Source organism: Sciurus carolinensis, chromosome 7, assembly GCF_902686445.1.
Source record: "Sciurus carolinensis chromosome 7, mSciCar1.2, whole genome shotgun sequence".
In the NCBI taxonomy this organism is placed as follows: Eukaryota; Metazoa; Chordata; class Mammalia; order Rodentia; family Sciuridae; genus Sciurus; species Sciurus carolinensis.
In genome coordinates, this window is record NC_062219.1 from 106,528,148 (window position 1) to 106,555,310 (window position 27,163).

Here is a 27,163-nt window from a genome sequence, read left to right on the forward strand (position 1 = left end):
TTACTCTACTGATCTTCCTTTTATTTATTTATAGTTTTTTTAGATGGTGCTTTATAGATATACATAAGGTGAAATTCACAGTAATACATTCACATATGTACATAACAGTAGATGTTTTGATGTCTCCTGATCTACTTTTATATATAATGGACTTGACTTCTTCCAATCCACAATGTATTTTCTTCAAACCAACATTCAAAACAATAATTAGATTACAGAGCATAATTTTCCCAATGGGTGGGGCATTTTAACCAGTATTGCCCATTTTCTTTCTTGTGATGTCATTAGGGTGCCTTGAACATGCAGCCTAATTTCACACAGAGCTCAACCCTCTTTTCTTATCACCCTCTCACAGTCTGTGAAGGCCTCAGTGCGTCCTGTTCTTTGCCACAAACATGAGGTTCAGTTTCCCTCTTATGGCCTTAGGCCTGGAGGTTACTATGATTGTTTTATTTGCATTATTTGTAGAGTATGAGGTGGATCCGATTGTGATCAAGCAGGCCAATGCCACCAAGCTATCAAAAACGGACAGATTCCTCCAGTTATATCCTCGTGAGTAGGCAATTTACTTCATATTATTTGTTTGGGGGTTCTTTGAGTTCTCAGAATATGAAGTCTTTGAATACTGTAATACTGTTATCTCTTGACCTTGTAAAATTATGTGACAGTTGCAAGTGCTGAGGGTATTGTACATTTCTTCTGGAGAATCTGATCTTCTCTCCATGGTTAGGATATTTGGATAGAATCTGTGCCTAATCAAATGTCAGAACAAGAAACTGAAAATTAAAATAATTGATCAGTGTGTTGTGTTGACTACCTACCTAATACTAAATGACCTTCTTTGTCCCTTGAATTGGTCACTATTTCCACAAATCATAAAAATATTAACTCCCCCAACGACACCACCAAAGAGAGAGAATGGAAACAAAATGGAGTGATAGGAAAGGAATTCTGGATGTGAGAAGTGGTGTTTAGGATGACAGAGGAAGTTACTGGAGTTCAGTTGAAGGGGATACTCCAGGTTTTATAATGTTCTGAAAGGAAGGTAGTTTGTTCCTTCAAGATGAAAAGACAAATGTGAGCACCTGACATGTTATAAAAGTGGAATCCTTCCCTGGGAATGATAACTAAGGGAAAGGATAAATTGGGTTTCAAGCATGGAAGGGCAGGCTATGAAACAGTTAACAATGATAGCTACCCTTCACTCAGTGCTCATTATGAGCCAGACATTCATTATCTTGCTGACCAGGAAGGGAGATGATAGTCATTATTACATATACGATTTGGTTTTTTTTTAATAAAGCTCAAGTAATTTAAGTTTTTTAATTATTTAAAATAGTTGCAGAGCTTATGATAGTTTATAGTGTATGTCTAAGCTTTTTAAAAACTATGTTTTTTCTGAGGGAGTTAATACAATGGAGAATAGTCCCACGTAGAAATTAGGACCGAGAGTGACTTAACAAAAATACAAAATGGAAAGTTAAGAGCAAAGTTAGGACTCAGACTCCAAGTCTAGTTTCTCTTACACTGCGTAAATAAGAGGGTTCTTGACTAAATAAAATTTATAATTTTCAGGTTAAAAATCAATAGAAAAAAATCAGAATTAGGTTCAACTCTATATGCTTGGATACATTTTATTTATTCATTCATTCATTGAATAAATATTTTAAGTGCCAAACAAGTGCTCTAGCAAATTTATTCAGAGATAAAAGAAATACAATGCCTTCATTGTAAAACTTCACTGTCTACAACAGATATAAGCAAAAACATGAAATAAAATGTAATAAAATGCCAAAAATATGATCTAAGATTGTTATTCAAATAAAATTACATTAAGACCTTAATAATTTCCATTATACAAGCTAAACTTTCTAAGTCTCAGTGTCAAAGCTCCTAGTAAAATTTCAATTCAGAATTTGAAATAAAAACCAAGTTAGAGGGAAGTTACTAAAAATAGCCTAGCAATAGATGAAGAATTTCTCGAGATCTGTCATGCAGCATGTTGATGATAATGGATACTGTATTGTGTGCTTGTAATTTGCTAAGAGAATAAATCTCCAAACTTCTCACTGTACACACATGTACATACTTGCAGTGGTAACTATGTAGAGGTCATGGATATGTTTACTAGCTTGATTATGATAATCATTTCACAAAGTATATACACATCAAAATGCACATAGTACACTTCGAATACACAATGTTTATATATCAAATATATATAATACTTATATATCAATTATCTATTTCCTACTTGTAGGAAATATTTAAATTCCTTCATTTTATAATTTGTTAAGAAAATGGTTATTAAACTCCTACTTCTTGTCAAGAATTTTCAAGACTTTAGACCCTAAGCAATGACTAAAACAGACAAAATGGGCAAAACCCACACCATCATGAAATATAGATTCCAGTGGGAAAAGGCATGTGTGTGTGTGCACATGCACACAGGCACACAGAATTGAAGGGTAATAAAATGCCCTGGCTCTAAATGGGAACCAGGATTAGAAAAATTAATGCATCAGGACAAGAGATGTCCTTTCAACCTTTCTCATCCAGGGTTATGTGAGAGATGTAAGCCCTAATATTATTGTGTGCAATTAATTAAATTTTCTCTTGTGCATCTGGAATGATACTCAAATGAGCAAAGATATATTTGTATGTACATTTAAATATGTAGATGTACACATTTAGATGGTAGTAAGATGCCACAAAGTAAAATTTTACACAAGGCAGCCTCCATCCATTCAAAATGCTGCTCTTTTTCTAGACTATACACAATACTCTCTGTGGTAAGAGTACTCCCAAGACCTAAAATTCTAGATTATTCTAATATTTCAGTTCAGCTACACACACTATCCCTGTCTAACATAGTTTACAGAATAGTCTAAGAAATTGCATGATTGTGGTTCAACATATATTTTTCCTACATTCAAAACAATTATACAAAGTTTGTGTAACAGCATGTCATTGGAGAGCAAATTGTTAACTTTCATTATTAGAAAACAATATTCAATTTAAAAAAAGAAAACAAGGTTCAAGTCAAATCAACAAACATTTTGGGTGCCTACCTAGTGCCATGCAGTGTGCCAAGTGCAGGGATTCAAATATATAGAGAGCTCCGTTTACTGCTTAAGAAGTCCAGTGTATTACAGGAATCCTCAGCTACAGGTTGGTGAAAGTTTGCAGTTTTTCACAAATAGGTATGGTAACTTATATTTTGCTTGAGTTAAAAGTGGATGTCATTTTGTTCTCCACAATCCCATTATACAAGCTAAACTTTCTAAGTCTCAGTGTCAAAGCTCCTAGTAAAATTTCAATTCAGAATTTGAAATAAAAACCAAGTTAGAGGGAAGTTTCTAAAAATAGCCTAGCAATAGATGAAGAATTCTGCTATGCTTCTTTGAATAGTAGAAAAGGAATAGTGTTACACAACCTTTGGGTAGCACATATCCCTATGCACAACCATGGAAATGTGTTATAATCTGAATATCATGCTTCATGTCACGAATGACCTCTGAGATATTCATTTGAGAAACTAGCTTTGCCTTTTTTTTTTTTTTTTTTTTTTTTTTGGCTTCCATGTACCTACAAAAGTGTTGATAATTCTGTCGAGTCAAAGAATTTGACAAGGACTGAAGCTTGAGTTAATCTTTGCTAACACACAGACAAATGAGAGAAAACTTGAGCTGAAAGAAAAGGCCCTTTGAAGATCCTTTACATCCTATTAGAAACTGCACAAATTTTGGGTCATTAGTATCTAAGGGACATTAAAATCATACCAATGATCTTTTCATACTCCTGTTATATTAAAATCCCTTGGTATATTCTTTCATTTTTAATGGATTACAGTTCTCAAGCATAATTTTGTATATTGTTCATGGTTGACTTGAAACATATTGACTCGCTGAGATGCAGATCTTCCACAAGTTAACACATTGCATTACAAAATGTCAAAAAAGTTCTTGTTAATATCAACAACAATCTCACAAGAAAAGTATTAAGAAGTAAATAACAGGAACTTGATAAACTTGTAGTGACAAATTTTCTGAAATTCTAATATTATAAAACTCAAATAATTTCATGGCTACAAATATTGTCAATTCTTTTAAATGATTTGACAGCTTCATTTCATCCATTTTGTAAAAAAATCTGCCAGATAACCAAATCTGAGGCCATTTTTCCATACTTTATTGATGCATTATAATTATACATAATAGTGGAATTTGTTGTTACTATTCATACATGCAGACAATATAAAAGTATAATTTGGTCAGTATTGGTTCTTAGTATTTTCCCTTGCCCACTTCTTCTCCTTTCCCTGTTCCTTTTCCTCTACAGATCTCCTTTAATTTTTGTGGGATCCCTCACCTTTTATTACATTTTTCCTTTCTAGCTTCCACTTATGAGAGAAACATACAACTCTTGTCTTTCTGAGTTTGGCTTATTTAATTTATATGTCAGTCTTTCTTTCAAGTAACAATCGAATTTCTTAGAAAGATTCTCATTCGACAGTACAATTCCCAATAGCCAAGCTATGGAACCAAACTGGGTGCCCTTCGGCAGATGACTGGATAAAGAAAATGTGGTATATGCACAAGGAGTATTACTCTGTCATAAAGAAGAATGTCATTATGGCATTTGCTGGTAAATGGATGGAACTGGAGACTACCATCCTAAGTGAAATAAGACAGACTTAGAAAGTCAAAGGTCAAATGTTTTCCCTGATATGCAAAAGTTAGTACAAAATTAGGGTGAAAAGAACAAGAAAGGGAAAAGGGGAGGGGGGATTCTATCAAAAAAGAAGCAAGATCAGTGGAGTAGAGGAAGGGGATTGAGGGTGGAGGGAAAAGGAAGAGGAATGAGACAAGGAAAGAACAGTGAAATGAATCTGACCTAACTTTCCTGTGCACCTATATGAATATGCCACAATGAATTGCAGTCATGGAATGTATATCCAAAGACACTAACTTTAAAAAAAAAAAAACCTAAAAGTAAATATCTGAAAGATCCATAGAGTAGAAAGGAAGGGAATGGGGGAGGGGATAGAAAAGAGGCAGGAAAGGGGATGAATTGGGGACCAAATCAGAGCAAATTATATTTCATGCTTTTATTGTTATGTTAAAGTGGATCCTCATGTTTTGTATAACTAAAAAAGAGCCAATAAGGACTGGGGATATAGCTCAGTTGGTAGAGTGTTTGCCTCACAAGCACAAGGCCCTGGGTTCAAATCCCCAGCACTGCAAAAAAAAAAAAAAAAAAAAGAGCCAATAAAAAAAAATACTCATTCAGTGAACAACTCAAACAAGCGTAAAAGGGTCTTTTATTTATGATACCATTGATTTCAAAAGTGCTATATATGCATTTGCATTTCACTAGACTGATTCACATAGATGACTGAGAAAACATGCATGAGAGGGTTAGTAGTTAATAAAATTAGTGATTTTTTTACTTCTTCATCAAGGAATTCTTAAGTAAAGTTGGCTTCTATTTTCCCTGCAAGTGTGTGGTGGAGACTAGGGTGACCACTATTTAGTTTGGTGTTGCTTTTCTCATATCTGCCAAAGCAAAAGAAGTTTTATACACCATAGTTTTCCACCAGATGTGGAAATATCAACACAGTGAATAAAGCAAATGACATCTTAGAATTATCATGAATATGGTAGTCAAAAGATACATGATACACAGAGACGACACAGAGAACATGAGTGGATAACAAAGCAAAAAATTCTGTAAAAGAGCAATTTTGTTATAGACATAATAATTAATTCAAAAATCATTATTTATAAGAATATTGTAGGGACTGGGGTTGTGGCTCAGTGATAGAGCTCTTACCTAGCATGTGTGAGGCACTGGGTTCCAACCTCAGCACCACATAAAAATAAATAAATTAAATAAAGGTATAGTGTCCATCTACAACTAAAAATATATGTATATAAAAGGGTATTGTATATATCAGTATAATATTTACAAATCAGTCTTGCATTTCTTTGGATATGGTGATGATACTGTGGTTTTTTAGAATGATGTACTTTCACTTAGGAGATTCATGCTAAAGTGGTTGGGGACAAAATATCACAAAATATTACTTTTAAATGGTTTAGAAGTGTGTGTGTGTGTGTGTGTGTGTGTGTGTGTACAGAAAGGAGAGAGGAAGCAAATATTGGAAATATTCATAACTGAAAAATGTAGGTGAATAGTGTGTGTAAGTTTTCATTGTATTGTCTCTTTTAAATATTTGAAATACGAGGGGGAAGGGAAGATATTACCCTAAGGACACTACTCTCTTAGTAAAGATGAGTTCAATTGTACATTTTTTGTAGAACAGCAAATTAGGGCAACCACTACAGAAATTAGTATGGAGATTCTTCAAAAGGGTAGGAATGGTACTACCATATGACCCTGCTATACCACTCCTTGGTACTTATCCAAAAGAATTATAATAGCATTCTATAGCAATACATGCATACTCATGTATACAGCAGCCCAGTTCACAATCGCCAAGGAAAAGAACAATCCTAAGTGTCCATCAAAAGAGGAATGGAAAAGAATATATCATGTATATGTGAAATAAGCCAGGCTCAGAAAGTCAAGGGTCCTATTTTCTCTCAAATTTGGAAGTTAGAGAGGAAAAAGGAAATAAGAGGAAGGGATCTCATAAAATTAGAAAATAATTAGAGAAAATACAGCAGAGTAGAGGAAGGGGATCAACAAGAAGGGAGGAAAGGGACAGGGGAAATGCTGGGGAGTGAAATCCACCAAGTTATGCTATGTTCATATACAAATATATCACAATGAATCCCACTGTTATGTTTAATTATAGCACATCAATTAAAAAAATATATAGAAGGGAGATCAGTAGAGTATTAAAGAAGGGAAAGGGGGAAGAAGAGGAGAAAAATTACTGAAGAATAAAATTAACCTAATTATTGCATGCATAAGTCACAATGAATCCCACTCTTGTGTACAATTATAATGTACCAATAAAAACATCTCTTTAAAAAAAAGAAAAGATGAGTTCAGAACACAATCCCCCAGGTTCAAAAGACTGAAATTCACTAAGGCTAAACTCCTACATGTACAGCAAACTTATCTTGCCATCCCTGAGCCATTTAAAAAAAAAGAAAGAAAAAAGAAACAGGAAAGTCTCTAATTGGAAAGAAGCTTTGCGATTTTCACCAGTAGTCCTACAAACACATTTTCTGAATAAAAGCCTGTGGTCTCATTTAGAGGAATTTCCAGTGGCCCTCACCTGTGATCCCTTTATTCAGGGATAGCTGAGGTATTTCCTGAAAAGCTCCAAGTGCTGGGATTTTTGCACAAACTACCTGATGATTCCTACCTGCAGACTTGCATTCACTTTCCCCTGAAAAGTGTCTCTCTGGATATGCTCCTTCTGTGGTCTGTTTGAATAAACATAAAGCAACAAAACAGACATATAGACAAATTAAATGCAAGAAGAGCGATATGCAGGAAGGCGCCTAGAAACTTCCATAGGAGGAGATGCTGGGTGTGGTGGAGGGGACAACGTGTGCAGCAGGCATGTATCTGAAGCAGAGGGAAAGGAGGACTGCGTTTCATTGTGCTTGTTTGGGGTGATAGAGGATTAGAACATGTTGTGTTTTAAACTTGTGGAGTTATCTAGGGCTTGCCCAACATCTTATTGCAAGATATATGTGGAAGTAAAATAGAAAAATTAGCAAAGTGAATTAAACTTCACTAATATGTCGAGTGTTGGTGATGATGATGATGAAGATAGCTGGCAGGTATGGTGTCCAACCTTAAATTCAAATCCTTTGTAGTAGCAAAGTAGCATACATTTTAATTTATGATAAAGTCAGTAATTAAAATTAAGCTTAATTATAATGAAGTTTAATGACTTTTTTCTAGTCCTCAAAAGAACCGGTAGTATACATATTAAAAAGAAACACCTTTGGGGCTGGGGATATAGCTCAGTTGGTAGAGTGCTTGCCTCGAAAGCACAAGGCCCTGGGTTCAAATCCCCAGCACCACGAAAAGAAAAAAGAAATACCTTTGATGAAGTTTGGGTTTAAAGAGATTAAGCAGTTTGCCCCCATTCAGATGGTTAGTAATATAGAGTCTAGTTGAATTTCAGCCCTGGTTACTTTAACCACTACATCATCTGGGCAGAGTTGTTTACCAGGTTGGAATTTAGACTCTCTATCTACATAAATGTATTGTCCCCAGTAGATTGATCAGAGTATTTTCTGGACCCCACACACATCCATTGACTTTCAAAGGGCAAGAAGATATTCTTTGTGGGATAATGAGTTTACTCAATGCAACAACAAGATGAATGATCTCATTTCCTGATTTTGAACAAACTGTACAGTTCCAAGCAATTGCTGAGGATACCCAAGATAAACCACAGTGAGCTTAAATTATCACTTATATGTGTGTATATATATTTTGTGTGTGTGTGTGTGTGTGTGTGTGTGTGTGTGTGTGTGGATTTTCTACACAGGCAAAGAAAGGTTTGACTATCTGAAAATGGCTAAATATTGTGGCCTCCCTTAAGTCTGATCCTGAATGTGATAGTCTTCTTAATATATAACAATACTAAACATAAAAACTAAGTATTCTGTATTCACCTGAGTTGTACATGCTTATTCTGTATTTATTTAGCGTGTACCCAGTACTGGAGACATGAGGCAATAAATAAAGTCCAGGTCCTCTTGGAGACATATAAAGTGAGATTCATTTTACAAATAAGGATTCAGGGAGATCCATTGCTTATCCAAGGGCACATAGAGTATTGAAAATTCAAATGGAGTATTGAATTATTATTTATCATAGTGCTAACATGGTGCTCTAATGAGTGTGACACTTCCTTAAAATGTGAAGGACACAATCTTATCTCAGTCAGGGAACGAGAAGTCTAAGGACACTGTAGGACTTTAATGCCTTAAAATTCCTTTACTTTTGTATGTTGCAGTATCTCCTTTTTCTGTTTGCAATTTTCAGGAAAGCGTTTAAAATAAAAACATTATGGGACTGTGGACTCTGGACCAACAAGTGGGGAGAAGGGAGCAAGAGAAAACTGGACCCACGTCCCTACTATCCTGGTTCAAAAAAGTGTGAAACGTGCCGTGTACCAGGCAGAGTCTCGGGTACATTGAGGCAGCGTTTTCTCCTTCAGTCTAAAATGTTTAAAGAAAAGCAAAGTTGCATACCACTCTGAATCCTTTTAAAAGCATGATATGACTTAGATGAAGGTTTCTCAACAGTGACACTATTAGCATTTTGAACCTAAGAGCTCCTTGTTGCGAGGGACAGTCCTGGCCATTGCAGAATGTGCAGCAGCATTCCTAGTCTCTGGCCTCAGGACTCTAACTGTCCCATCCCACCCACCCCCTCACATCATAACAACCACAGACATCTCCAGATTCTGCTAAGTGTACTCTAGGTGCTGAAACTGTCCTCCGTTGAGAATAAATAATTTAGTCTTGAAAATCTTTAAAACTTTTTGGAAAATCTTACCAATGTGCAAATCCCTAACAAAATCCTTCTTCCTCTACAAAGTATATAGTTTATTCTTTTAGTGGCCGAAACTAGCACCAAACTACACTTTGGCCTCTTCTCTGTTGGCTCACAAATTCTTAAAGCAGGGGTAAATGATAATACAAATAATAGATGAGGTTTGAATGCCCTCTTGTGGTAAAGAGCAGTAACAAGCATCAATGGGGGAAGAGGACAAAAACAACACATTGGCACACAGTTAATACAGAAATCTCCCTCCCCATGGACGATGTCGAGTTTTCCATCAAAGGAAAAAGAAGTCACCCTTTTTAACTTCTCCTGGTGTAACACAGTGAAAAATTAGATTAAAACAATTTTTAAAATTAGTTGGTTACTGCATACTTTAAAATCAGTATATTATAGAAGGAATGAGATTAAGAAATAAGAAAAGAATGTTTAGGAAAATAACTTTGTGTAATGACAATAACAGGGAAGTAAGCAGGTAGTGGCAGAACCTCGAAGCACAAAACTAAATCCTTATTTTTATAGGATCCTTATTTTTATTCTAGTCTTGTCATTACAAGATCCTTATTTTTATGTCTAGTCTTGTCTCCTAACTTCTCTGGGCCTTAGGGTCCTAATCTGAAAATTACATTAAATAAATATTAGATCACACTTTGGATATCATCTAATCCAAATCTTCCTTAGAAGAGAAGAAATGGAGTCCCAGAAAGGTTTAGTAAAATCATGGTTAATAAGAGTCTCTAAATCACCCTCCAACTTAGTCTATTATATAAATCACATAGTTACATATAAAAGTTAAATGGAGGCCATTTGTAAACAGAAATGAATATATATGGCCAACTATATTTCACGGGCTGGTGTTAGTTGACAGTTGCCTGTCAGCAGCTCAGGTGCAATCCCAGCTCTGAGGTTCCCTAGGTAAATATGGGATGAGGGTCAATGCCATAATGATTAACACTATTAGAGAAGGGTTTGGGCAGAAGGTCTCAGCTCTTCCCACAGGAGGCTCTGAGGCTGGGATTACCCATCTTCAGGTGGTTTTCTCCTGAGATAAGGGAATGTTCATGTGAATCAGTCATTGAATGGCACAGACCACTCTGGGGAAGGGCTGTGATCATGAGCAAAATAAGAACATTTTCCAGAAAGAATTCAGTTTAGTGCTGTCATCTGGAGGTATATGTCCTTTGATTCTGAAGAGTTATATCAGCTTTCATTCAATACAGAGGCTAGCCTGAGTGGGATACCATGGTCTCCCACCCTCAGAAATGCTGCTTCTGAGCCTGTGGTAGAACAGAAGAGGAACCAATGGGTAGGAACATGACTGCCTGCTTGGGAGACCAGGCTGATCTTGGTTATCTGAATACTTCCACCATGCTTGATTAATGGACAAATCAGAACTGGAATCAGACCTGAATTCAAATCCTGACTCCACCTTTTGTGAAACTGATTGACCTCTAATCTCAGTTTCCTCTGGTACATATGTTCTATCAGTCTTTCCTGCTGTCACTTCTACTTACACCTCCACGTACAATAATTAACACCAATTCAACACTTAAAAATGTTTCATTTTCTCCCTATAATTTCACACTTGCTTCCAATTTAATAATTTTTGTGTATCTACTAGATTGAACCACAAGGAATTGCCAGTAGTCAACCATTTTCAGTGGCAAGGTCAGCGCAAAAATATCAGTTTTGTCTATCCAAATACATGTTTCAGCCAACTAAACTCTACTTTCCTTGAGGGAATAGCCTGTGTTTCACTATACCACATTTGACCTTGTGTTTCATTTGTATCAAATTTACAGTATGCAAATGCTTCCACATAGGTCATCCCACTTATGTTATAAGGTTTATAGATGAAACACTGAAACTCGTTAACCATAGATACTACTCAAGGTCACATAATCCTGAGATAGAATAGGGGAACTTAAGCCCATGGTTCCAGACACCAAGTCAAGTGTTTTTTCCTCAATAGAGCATAACTTTTGTTTGTTTATAACCTCATGGTTTTGTAAAGGTTTGTAAATTTCTATTACAACATTTTTAATGGGATCAAATAATGATCTGGTGAGATTTCCAGGGTTGGTACTATTATGCCCATTTGATAGATGGATATTCCTTTATTTATTCATTCATCCACCAGACATTTTTGCTGCTTCTATTATATGCAGGGTATCCTCCCAAATTCAGGGCAGAAAATGATGAATGCATCCTAATCCCTTCAATTGAGAAACTCACAATATAAGCCAGATGTGTAATCCCAAATCTGTAATCCCAGCCACTCAAGAGGCTGATGCAAGAGGATCACAGGTTCAAGGTCAGCCTGGGCAATTTAACAAGACCCTGTCTCACAATAACAAAGAAAAAAAAGGACTGGGGCTATAGTTTAGTGGTGGAGAATACTCCTGGGTTCAAACTCCAGTACTTAAAAAAAAAATTGAAGAACATCATACTAAGTGAATTAAATCAGACTCAGAAAGGCAAGAATTGACTGTGTTCTCTCATGTGCAAAAGCTAGAGAGAAAAAGAAAACAAAAAAGCATGACACAAAAATAGAAGAAAGATCTGTAGAGGAAGGGGATTGAAAGAGGGAGGAGGAGAGGACATGGGCAAGTACTAGAAATGAAATCTACCAAATTATGCTCTGTCTGTGTACAAATAAACCACAGTGAATCCCACTTATATATTTAACTGTAATGCACTAATCGAAATCATAAAATGAAAATAATAATGGAAGATCAATAAAGTAGAGCAAGTGGATCAGGAAGAAGGAGGTAGGGAGGGAATGGGAAGCTACTGGGAAATGAGATTGATCAAGTTATATTATGTGAACATCAAAATAAGGCATAATGAATCCCACTTTTTATTTTTATTTTTCATATTTTTATTGGTGAATTGTAATTATACATAATGGTTCAATTTTGCATAATTATAATGCTCCCAATAAAAACATTTTTTAAAAAAGAGGGTTACAATCTAGTACAGGAGATAAATGCCTCATAGACTAGTTAACTGTTACAGTGTGATGTATGCAAGATAAATACATCTTCACAAATAATAAAACTGAGATAAATACAGAAACTGTGTAAATGACAAAAATATAATTTTTTCTGGGAGTATTGGGAAAGTCTTTCTAAAGGGTGTAATATTCACAGTGTGCTTTGGAAAGCTTTCCTTGGGTAGAAAATCACACACACACACACACACACACACACACACACACACACACACACATATCCTGGAAAATCTTTAGGGAGAGGATGAAAATCACACTGGTATTATAGCATGCAGTTTTCTAAGAAAAAACAAATTGTGCATAACTTGCCAAGGTTTTGTGACTAGTAAGTAGCCAAGCTGGCTTTGGAATCAGCCTTTTGCTTCCCAGTTGATGCTCTCCTCTTGCAATGTTTATATAAAGTTGCATTTAATAAATTGCTACCACTATGATACAACGCTTTCTTTGTGCTCCCCTAATGCAGACTGTCCTCTGCTCTTTTTCAGTATTCCAAGATGTGCATGTGATGATATTTGTTGGATTTGGCTTCCTCATGACCTTCCTGAAAAAATACGGCTTCAGCAGTGTGGGTATCAACCTACTTGTTGCTGCTTTGGGCCTGCAATGGGGCATTATTGTACAGGGGATCCTGCACAGCCGTGGACAGAAAATTCAGATTGGAATCAAAAAGTGAGCATCTTTGCTATGGTCTGATTGTGTTTGCCTCCTCCCCACCAAATTCATCTGATGAAATCTTAACCCCTAAAGTGATAGCAGGAGGTGGGGTCTGTGGAAGATGATTGATTGGGTCAGAAGGGTAGAACTTCCATAAAAGTTAGGTGCCATTATAAAAGAAACCCAAGAGGAACTCTTCTCCCCTTCCATCCTGTGAGGACACAGCTGAAAGTAACATCTATGAACAAGAAAGCAAGTCCTCACCAGACACTGAATCTGACAGCATATGCTCTTGATCTTGCTCTTCTAAGCCTCCAGAATTATGAACAATAAATTTCTGTTGCTTATAAGCTACCCACTAATATGCACTAATATGGTATTTTGTTCTAGCAACCAAAGAAGAGTAAGATCATCCTTTATTTTTTAACCACTGCGTTTTCAAATCAGTTGTTTCTCTGCTTTCTCCATTGCCACTGTGGCTCTGAATTATCTAGTAAATTGTCTCCTTAAGCAACAGAAGATTATTGAAATCTAAGGGTCCAAATCAGTGCCTTGCTGTACTGAACTGGATCATCCATTCTTGTCTGTAAACTCTCTGACTTAAAAGCCTATGGGTATGAGAAATCCCCATTTATAAAATAATGGTTCCTTTCATCTCAGCTATGAGTAGCAAAACTCTGCCATTAGACTTTTTGAAGATTATTTTTTAAATGGAATTATGTATTCTTGTTGTGGGATCCTAAATAATTGCTCTAGGAAATAATTCTGTTTTCAGATCAACAAAATTAAAGTAAAACTCTAAATGAGATAAAGGACAAAGTGAGTTAAAACAAAGAAAGGTGAGAGCAACTGAATAGTATATGATGAAAGGAGGTGGGGGGAAGTGGGGAGGTAAGGGTGGGCCTGGGCGGAATGCAGGATGAAGCCGAGGGAGAGGGGCTGTGCCCCGCAAGGGTGGTGCTGTGGTTCCACCTTAGGACTCGCATTTTGTATGCGTTACTTTTCAATTTATTCTTTCTTTCCCCTCAGCATGATAAATGCAGACTTCAGTACGGCCACAGTTTTGATTTCTTTTGGAGCTGTCCTAGGAAAAACGAGTCCCATCCAAATGCTGATCATGACAATTTTAGAAATTGCTGCCTTTGCTGGCAATGAATATCTGGTTGGTGAGATATTTCAGGTAAGGATTAAGGTGTTTATACTTTGCTGGCTCTAGCCAAGAGCTCTGGCCTCCACAAGTACAAGGCCACTGGGTGATCTTTCCAAGCTAGGGCAAATCTCGATGACGGGTGACAGCACAGTGGTGACGTAGCCATGGCTTACTGAGTGTGTTGTAAACAAGGGTTTCTATACACCATCTCATCCCATCTTCACAACCCTGTAAGGCAGTATAATCGTTGTGACTATTTATACACAATAAAACTGATGACCAAGGTGGGCACAGTGGCACATGCCTATAATCCCAGCAGCTCAGGAGGCTGAGGCAGGAGGATCATGAGTTCAAAGCCAGCCTCAGCAAAAGCAAAACATTAAGCAACTCAGTGAGACCCTGTCTGTAAATAAAATACAAAATAGGGTTGGGCATGTGGCTCAGTGGCAGAATGCCCCTGAGTTCAATCTCTGGTACAAAAAAATAATAATGAAATAAAATAAAAACACATACACAAAAAAGCTGATGACCACAGATGCTAAAATATTTGCCTGAGTCTGGATTGAAACCCACCTTTTTCTAACTCCACAACTCTTTTTATTACACTGTATTGCTTATCAAATGATTAACTCCTGTTCATATTCCAACTAGTAGGAAAATTACCCTATAAAAACCCTTTACAGGCTGTTGCTAAGGTCTAGGTCAAATTTTTCTCTCCATGAAAATTTCATTGATTCCCCCAAGGATTGTAAACAGAGTTTTCCAGGGTACTCTCCAGTATTTTGTTATTTTGTTTCTACATCTAATGAACATTAATGCAATCGGAAATATTTGAACTTTCCAGGTATTGGTGATTCACTGAGAAACAAAATAGTTAAGGTTCCTATCTTGACAGAGCTTACAATCTAGTGGGGGAGACAAAAATCAAACAAATAATTACATCCATCCCACCTGCTACAGGCACAAGAAATAAGTAATGGGAGTAGTGGGAGCTGCATAAGAAAGTATTTAATTTAGATTGTAGAATCAAGGAGGGTCTTCTCTAAGTAAGTGACAGTTAAGCTGGACCTGAAGGGTATGCAGGGGTTTCCCAAGTAACTAATAGGGAGAAGTGCACTGTAAGCCAAGGTGACAGCAAGTACAGAGCCTTGAACCGGTATTAAGGAATCAAAGGGAAACCTCTAATTAAAGCAAAGGGATCTGGGCATGCCTGTGGTGCATGCCTATAATCCCAGTAACTCAGGAGGCTGAAACTGATGGATCGAGCACATAGCACCGGCGAGGACTTAAGCAACTCAGTGAGATGATGTCTCTTAAATAAAAAATACAGAATAGAGCTGGGGATGTGGCTCAGTGGTTGAGTGTCCTTGAGTTCAATCCCTGGGACCCCAAAAAAATAAAATATAAAAAAGCAAAAGGAAAGGTGCTGGCTGGTACAAATGAAGACACAAAGTTAAGAAAATTGGATTAATCAAAGACTCTACAGAGATTCGATGGCTCCAGAAGAAGAAACAGAACAGTTTCTTTTGCCAAAATTAATGTGGGCTTTTAAAGAGAGACACAGACTCACATGGTGTTTGTAAAGTCCAAGCGGGATTAATTGCTGACACCCACTCTCCTGAAACCACAAGGTGAAGCTCAGCAAGGTTTCCCAACTAGGAGGGGACCAAGTGTGGTCGGGAGACTGAAGATTGCCAGAAAGTTCAGAGGTGCTATGAGGACGCCCGGACTCATTTCAGCCTAGTGTGGATCTTCAAGGGAACTAGATCTGTCCATGTCCGAAGATGGACACAACCAGGACAATATTTTTACCTACCTCCAAACCAATTTGAAGATCTTAAATTTGTATCTTTCTACTGTCTGAATCAGTGTGGAACGACCAAGGAGGCGTGGTACTCTGCTTTCCTCTAGAGACAGGAAATGCAGAAAACTGGGTTACACTCATGTCTCAAGAGGGAACTAAAACATGATCCTTCAAATTAGTCTCTCTCTCCCCTCCCCCATTTCTTTATTATATAACCAGTAAATCAGTTCTTTCATTGACGTTCTTCCTGTAAGGAACTTGGTTTCACCTCTATTTATGTGCATGCCATTTTTTCCCCTCAGGCTTCTGATATTGGGGCATCAATGACAATCCACGCCTTTGGAGCCTACTTTGGCTTGGCTGTAGCAGGCATTTTATATCGATCTGGTCTGAGAAAGAGGCATAAGAACGAAGAGTCTGTGTACTACTCGGACTTGTTTGCAATGATTGGTGAGTGGAGATGACCTTGGCTGATTTTCATCTCTTTGGTGAGGCACGCAGGGAAGTTACTTCAATGTGGCTGTGAAGATGCTTAAAAGGAACCTCCTTTGCCAACCACCCTGTTTATGCTGGCTCAAGCTCCTCCTTTCTCCTAAATATAGATCATCAAGTCTAAAATTAGAAACTAAGTCAGTGACCTGAGCAAACTGCCTCCTTTGCATGGTCTTACCCTTCAGAACTAATACTCTTTCGTATGATTTGCAGGGACTCTTTTCCTTTGGATATTTTGGCCCAGCTTTAATTCAGCCATTGCGGAACCTGGAGACAAACAGAATAGGGCCACTGTCAACACTTACCTCTCTCTTGCTGCCTGTGTGCTCACAGCCTACGCGTTTTCCAGCCTTGTCATGCACCGAGGCAAGCTCAATATGGTGAGTGCGATGTCAACCCCAGTGGAAATTTCACTTAGTGACACTAACAGCTGCCCCAGTAAGTCGGCCATTCCTGCCTTACTGCTCAGCTACCAGGACAAACCACAAAACTGCAGACCTTGGAGCATGTTTTGAAAAAAATGATAATATTTGTTCATTCCTTCATCAAATGTGTACACTGACAAATTAAAGTGCTCTCAAGAGAATTACAGTCTATAGGAAAGGTACTTGTGTAAAAATCAAAGCTTTAAGGTATACTTCTTTAATAATAGACCTCACTGTTCCCAAGTTCTTAGAAGATCTTCCCCAAATACAAAACCCGTCAAAGGGTAGGAAAAAAAAGAATAAGATGGTATATGTTGATTTAATTTTCTCAACTGTACATATTACTCTCAGAGAAATAACTACTAAATGCATTGTGGGATCCTAAATAGGATTATGGAAAAGAAAAAGGACAGTTAGTGGGAATAAAAGTGAAGATCAAATAGGATTTTAAATTATTGACTCAGTGCTAATTTCATTTTTCTGTAGTTATGTAAAATGTTAATTAACATGGGGGAAGATGAGGGAGGTATATATAAGGAAACTCCCTGAAGTATTTGTGCAACTTTAACAAGTCTAAAACTAGTTCAACATAACATACTGTTTAAAGTGCATGCTAGCTGGTACCTTGAGCTTCTTGCCTGTGACCTAGAGAAAAAGTAGTCTAACAGGAAGCATGGATGTCAGGTGGATTCTTTGTCTCACGAATTTGAAGAATACAATCCACAGATACAAAGGTGAAAGCAAGGAAATGGGATTTATAAGAGTAATAGAAAGAAAACTGAGCTCCCAAAGATGGGGGGGGGTCCCAAGAGAGGGATGCTGATGGGCATCCACTGTCTAGTTTTTGTCCCTATGGTTGACTGATGGGATGTAGGACCCTGAAAGGGGCTAATGAACTCTATTTTGTTTTCTTCAACAAACCTGGGGAGAGCAGTTTTTCAAGACTTTATTAGCATAAGAGTGAGGGTGAGGGTTTGTTGGTACAACAGGAAATGCTTTAGAGAAGATTTTGTGGTTGGCCATCACTAGGGGTAGGGGTAGGAGTAACTAAGGAAGAGCTGTTGTGATTGAAGTTGTCAGCAACAGTGACAGAGTGTTCCCCAGACCCCATGTCTCTTTACTGGATGTCATGGTCTCATTCCCTCTTTCCTTTCTCCAAGGCCCTTAACCTATCTGCCGATGGGTGGTCTACCTTATTGCCTCAGTAGTAAAGGAGAAACCCTCAGATTGACCACCCCACTTTCCATTAGCCTCAGGGAGGAAAAAAAGGTATTATAATTTATTTTTTAAAGCATGAACGAGAACGTGTACTTCAGTTCTCTATAAACTAAGCAATTAGAAACAATGAAAAGAAAAAATCGCATATTTACAACTCACTGTAAAAAGTACAGATAAGTCTGGGGATATAGCTCAGTGGCAGTCGTATGGGCAAATTCCTGGGTTCAATCCCCAGTACCACCAAACAAACAAAACCCCCTAACTTGGGAGGCTGAGGCAGGAGGATCATAAGTTCAAGGCCAGCCTCAGCAACTTAGTGAGACCCTGCCTCAAAATTTTAAAATAAATAAATAAAAAGGACTGGGGATGTGGCTCAGTGGTTAGGCATCCCTGGATTTAATTCCCAGTACCAAATAAAGAAATGTACAAATAACTTCTCTTCCTCAGTCAAACAACTAAATTGTGGCTTAGGAGGGATTCTGGTAAGGAGAAACTGATTCCTCTCTGCATCCCCAAATGTTCTCAGTCTAGTGTCACTTGCAAAAGCTGTTGTCTTTCCTATGTAATGTGTACATGTCCATGTTTCTACATTGAATATCAAATGTTTGAATATTGGCACATTGCATAGCTCCCTTTTGGATTGAGACAGACACAAGTGTTTTCCAAAATCTGCATAAATAGGCAAAACACTGCTAGAATATTTGCTCTATAAACCCTATCCCCCACTACAAATTCTTTGGGTTTTCTCACATCCCTCCCACCACTGATCCCATCTACTACCGAAAGACCCTGGAAAGATCAAATGTCAAAGGTTTGAAATAAAAGTCTGCAGCTACTCCTTTTATTTTTAACATGAATCATGTTATTTTTATGGTTTCTGTTTTAATCTTTTACACATTGAGAGCAATTAATATTTAAAATTTTATATTATCAATGTCCCTTGCAATTGAAGACTGCCTGTGAGTCACTTAACGTCACATTTCTGCTGTCTTCTGAACCCTCCCTCATTCTGCTCCCTCACTCATGATTCTCCACACAGGTGCACATTCAGAACGCCACCCTCGCAGGAGGAGTTGCTGTGGGCACCTGTGCAGACATGGATATTGGTCCCTTTGTGGCTATGATTATTGGGAGCGCTGCAGGAGTTGTCTCTGTGCTTGGATACAAGTTCCTGACTGTAAGTATGGCAGATTTATGGCAGATGTTTTAAGTCAAACCTTGAATCTGCACCATTATCTTTTCTCACCCCAACCGCAGAAGAAAGATCCTAAGTCTCCTTCCTTGCTTGGAAGACAGTCACCACCTTTTCAGAAGTACCACTCCTATTTCAGGTGTCCAGAGGTTCTATTCTTCCCTGACTTCTGTGCAGTAACTGGAGTAATTTCTGACATCAGTTACTTGTAATTTAGTATAAATTTAATAGCAGGTGCTTATGTGTGACTTTCCTCCAGGGAAGTTCCACTGAAGACTTTGTTGTTAATGTTGTTGTTTATTTTATGTAACTAAGGGCTCTGCACTCTTTTAGTACGTCATTGGAAAGTTAGAGGAGTAAGACCTGAAATCACTCCCATTCCAACCCATCCACTAAAGATGGAAATGGTAGTTTTGCCACCAATATACTCAAATATTTGACATTGGTGGATTTCAGGTATGGAGAGAGAACCAAGTCACAGATAAATTTTCTATTTCTGAGGTGGGAGAGGAAATTGGAAAGATGTAGGTCAGAGAATACAAAGTAGCCGGTATATAGGATGAACAACTCTAGAAACCTAATGTACAACAGGAGGGATACAGATGTAAATATGTGCCGAATATGAAATTCATGGTAAATGAGTGGTTTTTAGTTCTCATGCCACAAAAAAAGGGGATAACTAAGGAGATGTTAATTCACTCAACTATAGTAAGTTTTCTACTGTTTGTATGTATTCCATAACATTATACCTTGTATCTTTTTATTTTTTTTTATTGTAAACAAATGGGATACATGTTGTTTATACCTTGTATCTTAAAGATACAAAGTAAAAATCAATTTATAAAATCTTTCTTCTGTATGGTTATTTTATATTTAATATATCTAACAAAATAATAAACCTTCCTTTTTTATGATCTTAGCCATTTTTTGCTGCTAAATTGAGGATCCATGATACATGTGGGGTGCACAATCTGCACGGCTTACCTGGTGTGATAGGAGGCCTTGCAAGCATCGTGGTCATAGTCATGGGAAAATCTAAACAGTGAGTCAAAGAATGGCTTGTCCTTTTCCTGGTACTATCTTGTTTTCTCTAATTCTTTGAGATATTCTATATGGGGAAACAAGGTTGTTTGGGGGGTTTTGGTTTGGTTGGTTGGTTTGGTTGTTTAGTTGGTGGGTTGCTTCGTTGGTTTTAGTATTTCAGGCCAAAATGTGTGAGTATTCTCTCTACCTCAAAGGGACACAACTGAGAAGACAGAATTGTATTGAAAGATGCAACTTAACAAATTATTAATGCCCTTTTTTTTTTAAAATTAATGATGTTTGTTTAAATTTCTCTACTTTAAACAACTGTCTCCAGACAGACAAGGCAATTCAATGATCATAATTAGATCACAGTAGGCTTACTCTTTTTCCTGGTCCCACCAAAATGGAGGAGGGGCATATGAGGTGAGTTGAAACAGTCACTTCCAGGAAATCTACACAATGAAGAATGAGTTAGCTTCATGTTGGATCTAGCAAATCAGGAAGACCAGCGTGTGGCCCCAACACAGTTACCAACTAGTTATGTGACATTTAACATGTTGCTCAACCTCTCTGGTTCCCCATTTCCTCCTCTGTAAAACAAGAAGACTGGACTATTTGTTCTCTAAAATCCCTTCTAGCTCTAAGGGACATAGATTCTTCCCAAAGGGGCCATAAATGTTTATGTAAATGGCCAGAAGGAAAACAGCAGTCAAGCCCAGAATGGAAGTGATACCAAAGGCTATCACTGTCACTTTTAAGCAACAAGATTGAAACAATTTGATATGATCACTCAGAGAGTAAGTAAAGAAGCAGAACGCTCAGTCTTAAAAACCAGTTTTGCTGAATGGGGTCACACACACTTGTAATCCCAGTGGCTCCAGAGACTGAGGCAGAAGAATCTCGAGTTCAAAACCAGATTTACCAACTTAGCAAGGCCCGAAGCAACTCAGTGAGACCCTGTCTGTAAATAAAATGTAAAATAGGGTTGGAGATGTGGCTCAGTGGTTAAGTGTCCCTGAGTTCAATCCCTGGTACCAAAAAATTAAATTAAATTAAATTAAATTAAATTAAATTAAATTAAAAATAGAAAAATAAAAGCCAGTTGAAGCATGAAGAAAAAGTGAATGTATATCTAGAAATGTCTCGGGATAACCACTGGCTAGAGTTGCATAATTTGTAAAGAAAAATCTCTTTAATTTTAGCAAATTAAAATTTAACCCTATTGACACTAGCAATAACTTTCTGAAAAACTCATTTAATCACATTTTATTCTGAGTAGAAAATGAGCTTCCAAATTCAAACATATAGTTGACCATTTTCATCTACATGTTCTTTTTTAACCTCTTTTGAAATTTGGAAGACAATCCCAGAAATAGCCACTCTTTCTTTTCAGTTCTCTCCAAGACCTAACAAGCTGTTGAGAATGAACACGAAAATATTTTCTTGCAAATCAAGCATGATAAAAGCATGTGCCAATGAGCTCAACTCCTAAGTGCTATAATGTGTACACACTGTGTAACAACATTAAGAGGTGCCTCGTGATTGGGAATTCTTGAGCATCATGCCCAGACCAGTAACACAGATGTAATAAAACAAGTCTATCCAGCTCTTGAGAGCTGAGCCTCACTGGGTGGCCAAACCTTGTGTTACTCTCATGGTTAAAGGTTTAGACTTTGCATACACAGGTTTAGTAGTAGCTTCTCCATTTATTCATGGAGAAGGGTGGGTAATGGCAAGGGAACTGAAGAGAGCAAGCCTTGAGGGCCCGGGTACCTGGCTAAAATTCACACTTAAAATAAAATAACTCGTCTGAGAGACAAGACACACTCATGTGTCCATTTGGAATGTTGAAATTCAAATCGGGTTTTGGTACACATAGAAAAAGGGAAGTAAATATTTTTAAGGGACATTTTTGCAGATGATGGCAGCCTGACTCTAACAATGTTATTAATTTTCCTTAACTCAGTGGTTTCCATATCTATTTTATAAGAGAATAATTTTCATCAAAAATATATTTTAACTCTGTAAATGATCTTAGTAAATTCCTGTAAAATTAGCACATAAATTAGAAAGAAGGAAATCAAATAATTTATGTTTTAAATATCCAACCACAAATGCAAATTAAAACAAGTTACCAGTTTTTCACACATCAAGTTGATAAAAAAATAAATGAATAATAATATCGAATGGTGGTCAAAGAAGAAAAGTGGGGATAGAAACTATACAATAGGGCTGGGGAGATAGCTCAGTCAGTAGAGTGCTTGCCTTGTAAGCACAAGGCCCTGGGTTCAATCCTCAGCACTGCAAAAAAACTATACAATAATGTGTTTGAAAAAAGCCATAAGAAATATATATAGTAAAAAACTGATGATAGCATTTCTAAAATAGGCCTTATCTTAGGGAAATAATTGGACAAGTTTGAAATTGTATTTGGAGGAGGTTGTGTTCTTACAACATTTTTAAAAATATGAAATGCAGGGAGGAGCCTAAATATCAACCTATGGAACTATAATTATAGTACCTTTATTCAGTCATATGCTGTAGCAATTCAAATTATGGTCCAGTTCTACATTTACTGTAATGAAAGAATACTTCAGACATGTAATGGGAAAATCAGTGCTATAACCTGATTGCATTTTTATTTTATTTATTTACTTATTTATTTATTTATCTATTTTTGGCACTGGAGATTGAAGCCAGGGGCACTTAACCACTGAGCCACATCCCCAGTCCTTTTTAGTTTTCATTTCGAAATAGGATTTCACTAAGTTGCTTAGGGCCTTGCTAAATTGCTGAGGCCAGCTTTGAACTTGTGATCCTCCTGATCTCAGCTTCCCAAGCCGCTGGGATTACAGGTATGTGCCACTGTGCCTGGCCTGATTGGTTTTTGTTTTTGTTTTTGTTTTTGTTTTTGTTTTAATTCTCTATATTTTTATTTTGATAGGTTTTGAGGAATATTAAACTTCTTCCCTTCCTTTTTATTTATTTGTGGTTACTAATATTTAGAATGATATCTTGTTACTTGTACTATTTTCTTATGTAGAAGAAAAATTTTAAAACTTTCAAATAAAAACAAAAGAGAAATCTGAGGGTAGTGCCTTCTTTCCCTTGGATCATGAAGCTGAAACACCAATTAGCTCTCATTTTCCAGTTGTTTGTTTTCCTGCAATCACTCATTTCATCTTTCAACAACTGAATTAATTGTTTCTATGAGAGAGGTCCAGGAGACACCCACATTCCTAATTCCTTTGTCACTTGTGTAACACCCTGGAGCATTTCAATCACCTTTTATCACATTCTTCTGCTCCCAAAATTATGAGGTATTTTTTTTTTTACAAATTTTATTTTAAGGTAACTACTTCTAAAATCACAGCATTTGCTTAAGTATCTTCAATGAGTTCTAACACATATACTAAAATTAGCCTTTTATTAGATTTTCTAATTTTGCAATGAGTGTTTCTTTATACGTGTGTTGAAGAAATAGTAGATTTTGTTTTATACGTTAATCGCTGTTTAAAAAAGAAGCTGACACAGACTTGTACTTAATAAATATTTATTGAATGAATCAAATCAGGGATTAGGTTTTCAGAGTGCTAAACCCTTTCTAAGGAAGGTCTTCTTATCATTCCTAGAGATAACATCAAAAGATCGAAAGATGGTTCTTAAATTTATTTAAGAATTTTCTTCCACTGCTCCAAAGTCTCAAAGAAATTAAAAATATGAAAGAAAAATATTATAACAAATGTTTGTACATTTGCTAGTGTGTAATGCTGGACTCTGTCCTGAAGATGGCAGAAACCCACACTTTCAGTAGGTGAAATTCATTGGATGGTGTCCAAGAGAAACAAAATTCTTTTGTTTGTCTTCTTAGGTCTACCATAGCCATGCAGGCAGCTGCTCTGGGTTCTTCTATTGGAACAGCAGTTGTTGGAGGTCTTCTTACAGGTCAGTAAAAAAGTCAATACTTTCCTTTATCCTGGTCTCAGGATAATAGCTGATTAATAAGCAAGTCAAATGGTAAATTTGGAATATTCTTACCTTCTGACTGTAAAGTAATTATGTCAGTTTAAGGGGGTGATTTTATAACAGTGTTTTAATTACTATTTTCTCTTCAGCATCACAGTATGACTTATTTTCCCTCTATCCTCACAGGTTTAATTCTAAAGATACCTATCTGGGAACAGCCATCTGACCAGAATTGCTATGATGACTCTGTTTATTGGGAGGTATTGTACAGAATCCTAAACAAAAGTACAGCTGGGAACTGTGGTGCACACCTGTAATTCCAGCAACTCAGGAGGTTGAGGCAGGAGGATAGGAATTCCAGACCAGTCTCAGCAATTTAGCAAGACTCTCAACAACTTAGTGAGACCATGTCTCGAAATAAGAAAATAAAAGAAGTGGGGATATATCTCAGTGGGTTCAGTCCTCAGTATCAAAAAATAAAAATCAAAACAAAAAGAATGTAAATGATAACTCTACTAGTAAGTTTTGCTCACCTTAAGCAAACATGCCTGAGATGTAGATGAAAATGGTCTCTATCTCCATTTAGACAGAAATAGAGACTGTATATACAGCCAGATAAAAATCAGAATTTATGGTTTTTTTACAAAGCAGAAACCAAATGAAGAAAAGACAAAATTTAGTTACTAATGTCCTTTCACTCTTCTGATAACGATTAAAAAGAGCTACCTATAAAAAGAAATGAGTCCTGAGCAACAGTGTGAGGTATTATTAAAAATGTAAAAGTAGCCACATCAATATTCATTGCTGCTCAATTCACCATAGCCAGATTGTGGAACCAACCTAGATGCCCTTCAATTGATGAATGGATAAAGAAACTGTGGCATATATATACAATGGAATATTACTCCGCCATGAAGAATGATAAAAATTATGGCATTTGCAGGCAAATGGATGAAATTGGAGAATATCATGCTAAGTGAGATAAGCCAATCTCAAAAAACTAAAGGATGAATGATCTTGCTGATAAGCGGATGAGGACATATAATGGGGGGTGGGAGGGGTTAGCGTTAGGGTTAGGGTTAGGTTTAGGGTTAGGGATAAGGAGGTTGGTAAGAATGGAGGAAGGAAGGACTGTATAGAGGGAAAAGAGGGGTGGGAGGGGTGGGGGGAAGAAAAAAAAAACAACAACAGAATGAATCAAACAACATTGCCCTATGTAAATTTATGATTACACAAATGGTATGCCTTGACTCCATGTACAAATAGAGAAACAACATATATCCCATTTGTTTACAATAATAAAAAAAAAGAAAAAAAATGTAAAAGTAGACAAAAGCAAATAAAATGTGTAAAGTTGAAGACTCAGTAAGTACATATCGATGAGTCCTATAATAACAAAACCAGCTTCTTTCTATCCTCAACTTTCTACCTCTTTACTCCATTGACATTTGTTCTACTTTTTCTTGCAAAGCTCAAGTCAGATAGGACTTCCAGGGAGAGAGGTTTGGGAAAGAGGAAGTAGAATCAAGATGGATGAGATAAATGGTTTTGTTCTTTAATTTTTTTTCCTCAACTCCAGATTATTCCAAGTTCTAACTTTAGATAATAATTAAGAAAATACCATTGTTTCAATACTAACTTCTGTCAGGCTTAGTGAAAGAAACTACTAACTGCCCCAATCTTGTTTTCTTTAAAGGTCCCTATAGAAAGAGAACATGACAGCCACTTCCAGGATCACAACCCACTGGAACCTGAAGTCTAATACCATTGCTGTGCTCCAGCTTCTTTTCCTATTATATGGAGTCAAGGTTAAATAAAGAAAAAGGTAGCATCTGAAGAGAGTACAGACCAGAGTGGACAGATGCCAATTCCCATATAGCCAATCTAAAAATGTCTGAGGATGCCTCTTGATATTGAAATGCTTGCTTAATTGAAGGGATGTGGCTCATGAAACAGATGGTCAATGGATTCTATCCAGAACTCAGTATGCTTTTGCCAGTGAGTAGGTACAGAGTGATAATCAATGCATATTCTTGAATGTTTCCCAAAGAAGTAGGTTACATAGAAATCAATACTTGTTAGTCATGTCAATCTCTTAATGTAGATACAATTGATACAATTCCTTCAATCCCTATGATTATAAAACTGAAGCCAATGAAACAACAATATATACAAGAAATCTACATAATAAAAATCAAAGAAATGCTTGTATATAAAGCAGTATTATTATTATTTTGGGTAGTGCTTTTGTATTTTAATAGGTCACATTAGTAATGTTACATTTTTACTTGAATATTCCTATTCTTAATTCCTTTTGCATGTTTAGTATTTGCAATAAGAGTTCAAATGCTATATGATCAAAGTCCATTTTGTATAAAATTTCAAAGAATTAAATGTTATTATAAAATAAAGTATTAGTCTTTAGATCTCCTTTATGTTGGTTGAAATTCATTTTAGTAACACATACATACTTCTCATATTTCATCCATACTTAATTAAAATGTATTGCTTATGTATTTAAAAATCAAGTAATTGTCTTACAGGATAAGTTTTAAAGAATTGAGTTTTAGGGTTTGGATATGGCTTAGTGGTAGAGCACAAGCTTGGCCTGTGTGAGGCGGGGGTTTGATCCCCAGGACTCTGAAAGTAAAAAGAAAGGACAGAAGGAAGGAAGGTAGGAAGAAAACCTTCAGGAAATGCAAATAACTTTTTTTTA

At 36.7% G+C, this 27,163-nt stretch overlaps 1 protein-coding gene across 1 annotated transcript; it reads left to right on the top strand.

Moving 5' to 3' along the window:
- The first annotated feature begins 395 nt into the window (after nt 1–395).
- Nucleotides 396–26,882, top strand: Rhag (Rh associated glycoprotein). Its single transcript, XM_047558713.1, has 10 exons — nt 396–552; nt 13,006–13,189; nt 14,204–14,354; nt 16,431–16,578; nt 16,834–17,000; nt 19,303–19,440; nt 20,376–20,497; nt 24,353–24,426; nt 24,634–24,707; nt 26,144–26,882. The coding sequence occupies exons 1-10, from the start codon at nt 396–398 to the stop codon at nt 26,207–26,209; spliced, it is 1,281 nt and encodes a 426-aa protein (XP_047414669.1). The 3' UTR covers nt 26,210–26,882.
- Nucleotides 26,883–27,163: the final 281 nt, after the last annotated feature.

What these genes read in the sequence shown, in the direction of transcription:
- Rhag (XM_047558713.1), top strand. Translation starts at nt 396, where the DNA reads ATGAGGTTCAGTTTCCCTCTTATGGCCTTAGGCCTGGAGGTTACTATG. An exon ending in TGGTTGGTGAGATATTTCAG is followed by an intron (nt 14,355 to 16,430) that starts GTAAGGATTAAG and finishes TTTTCCCCTCAG; the next exon opens with GCTTCTGATATTGGGGCATC. An exon ending in GTCATGGGAAAATCTAAACA is followed by an intron (nt 20,498 to 24,352) that starts GTGAGTCAAAGA and finishes TTGTCTTCTTAG; the next exon opens with GTCTACCATAGCCATGCAGG.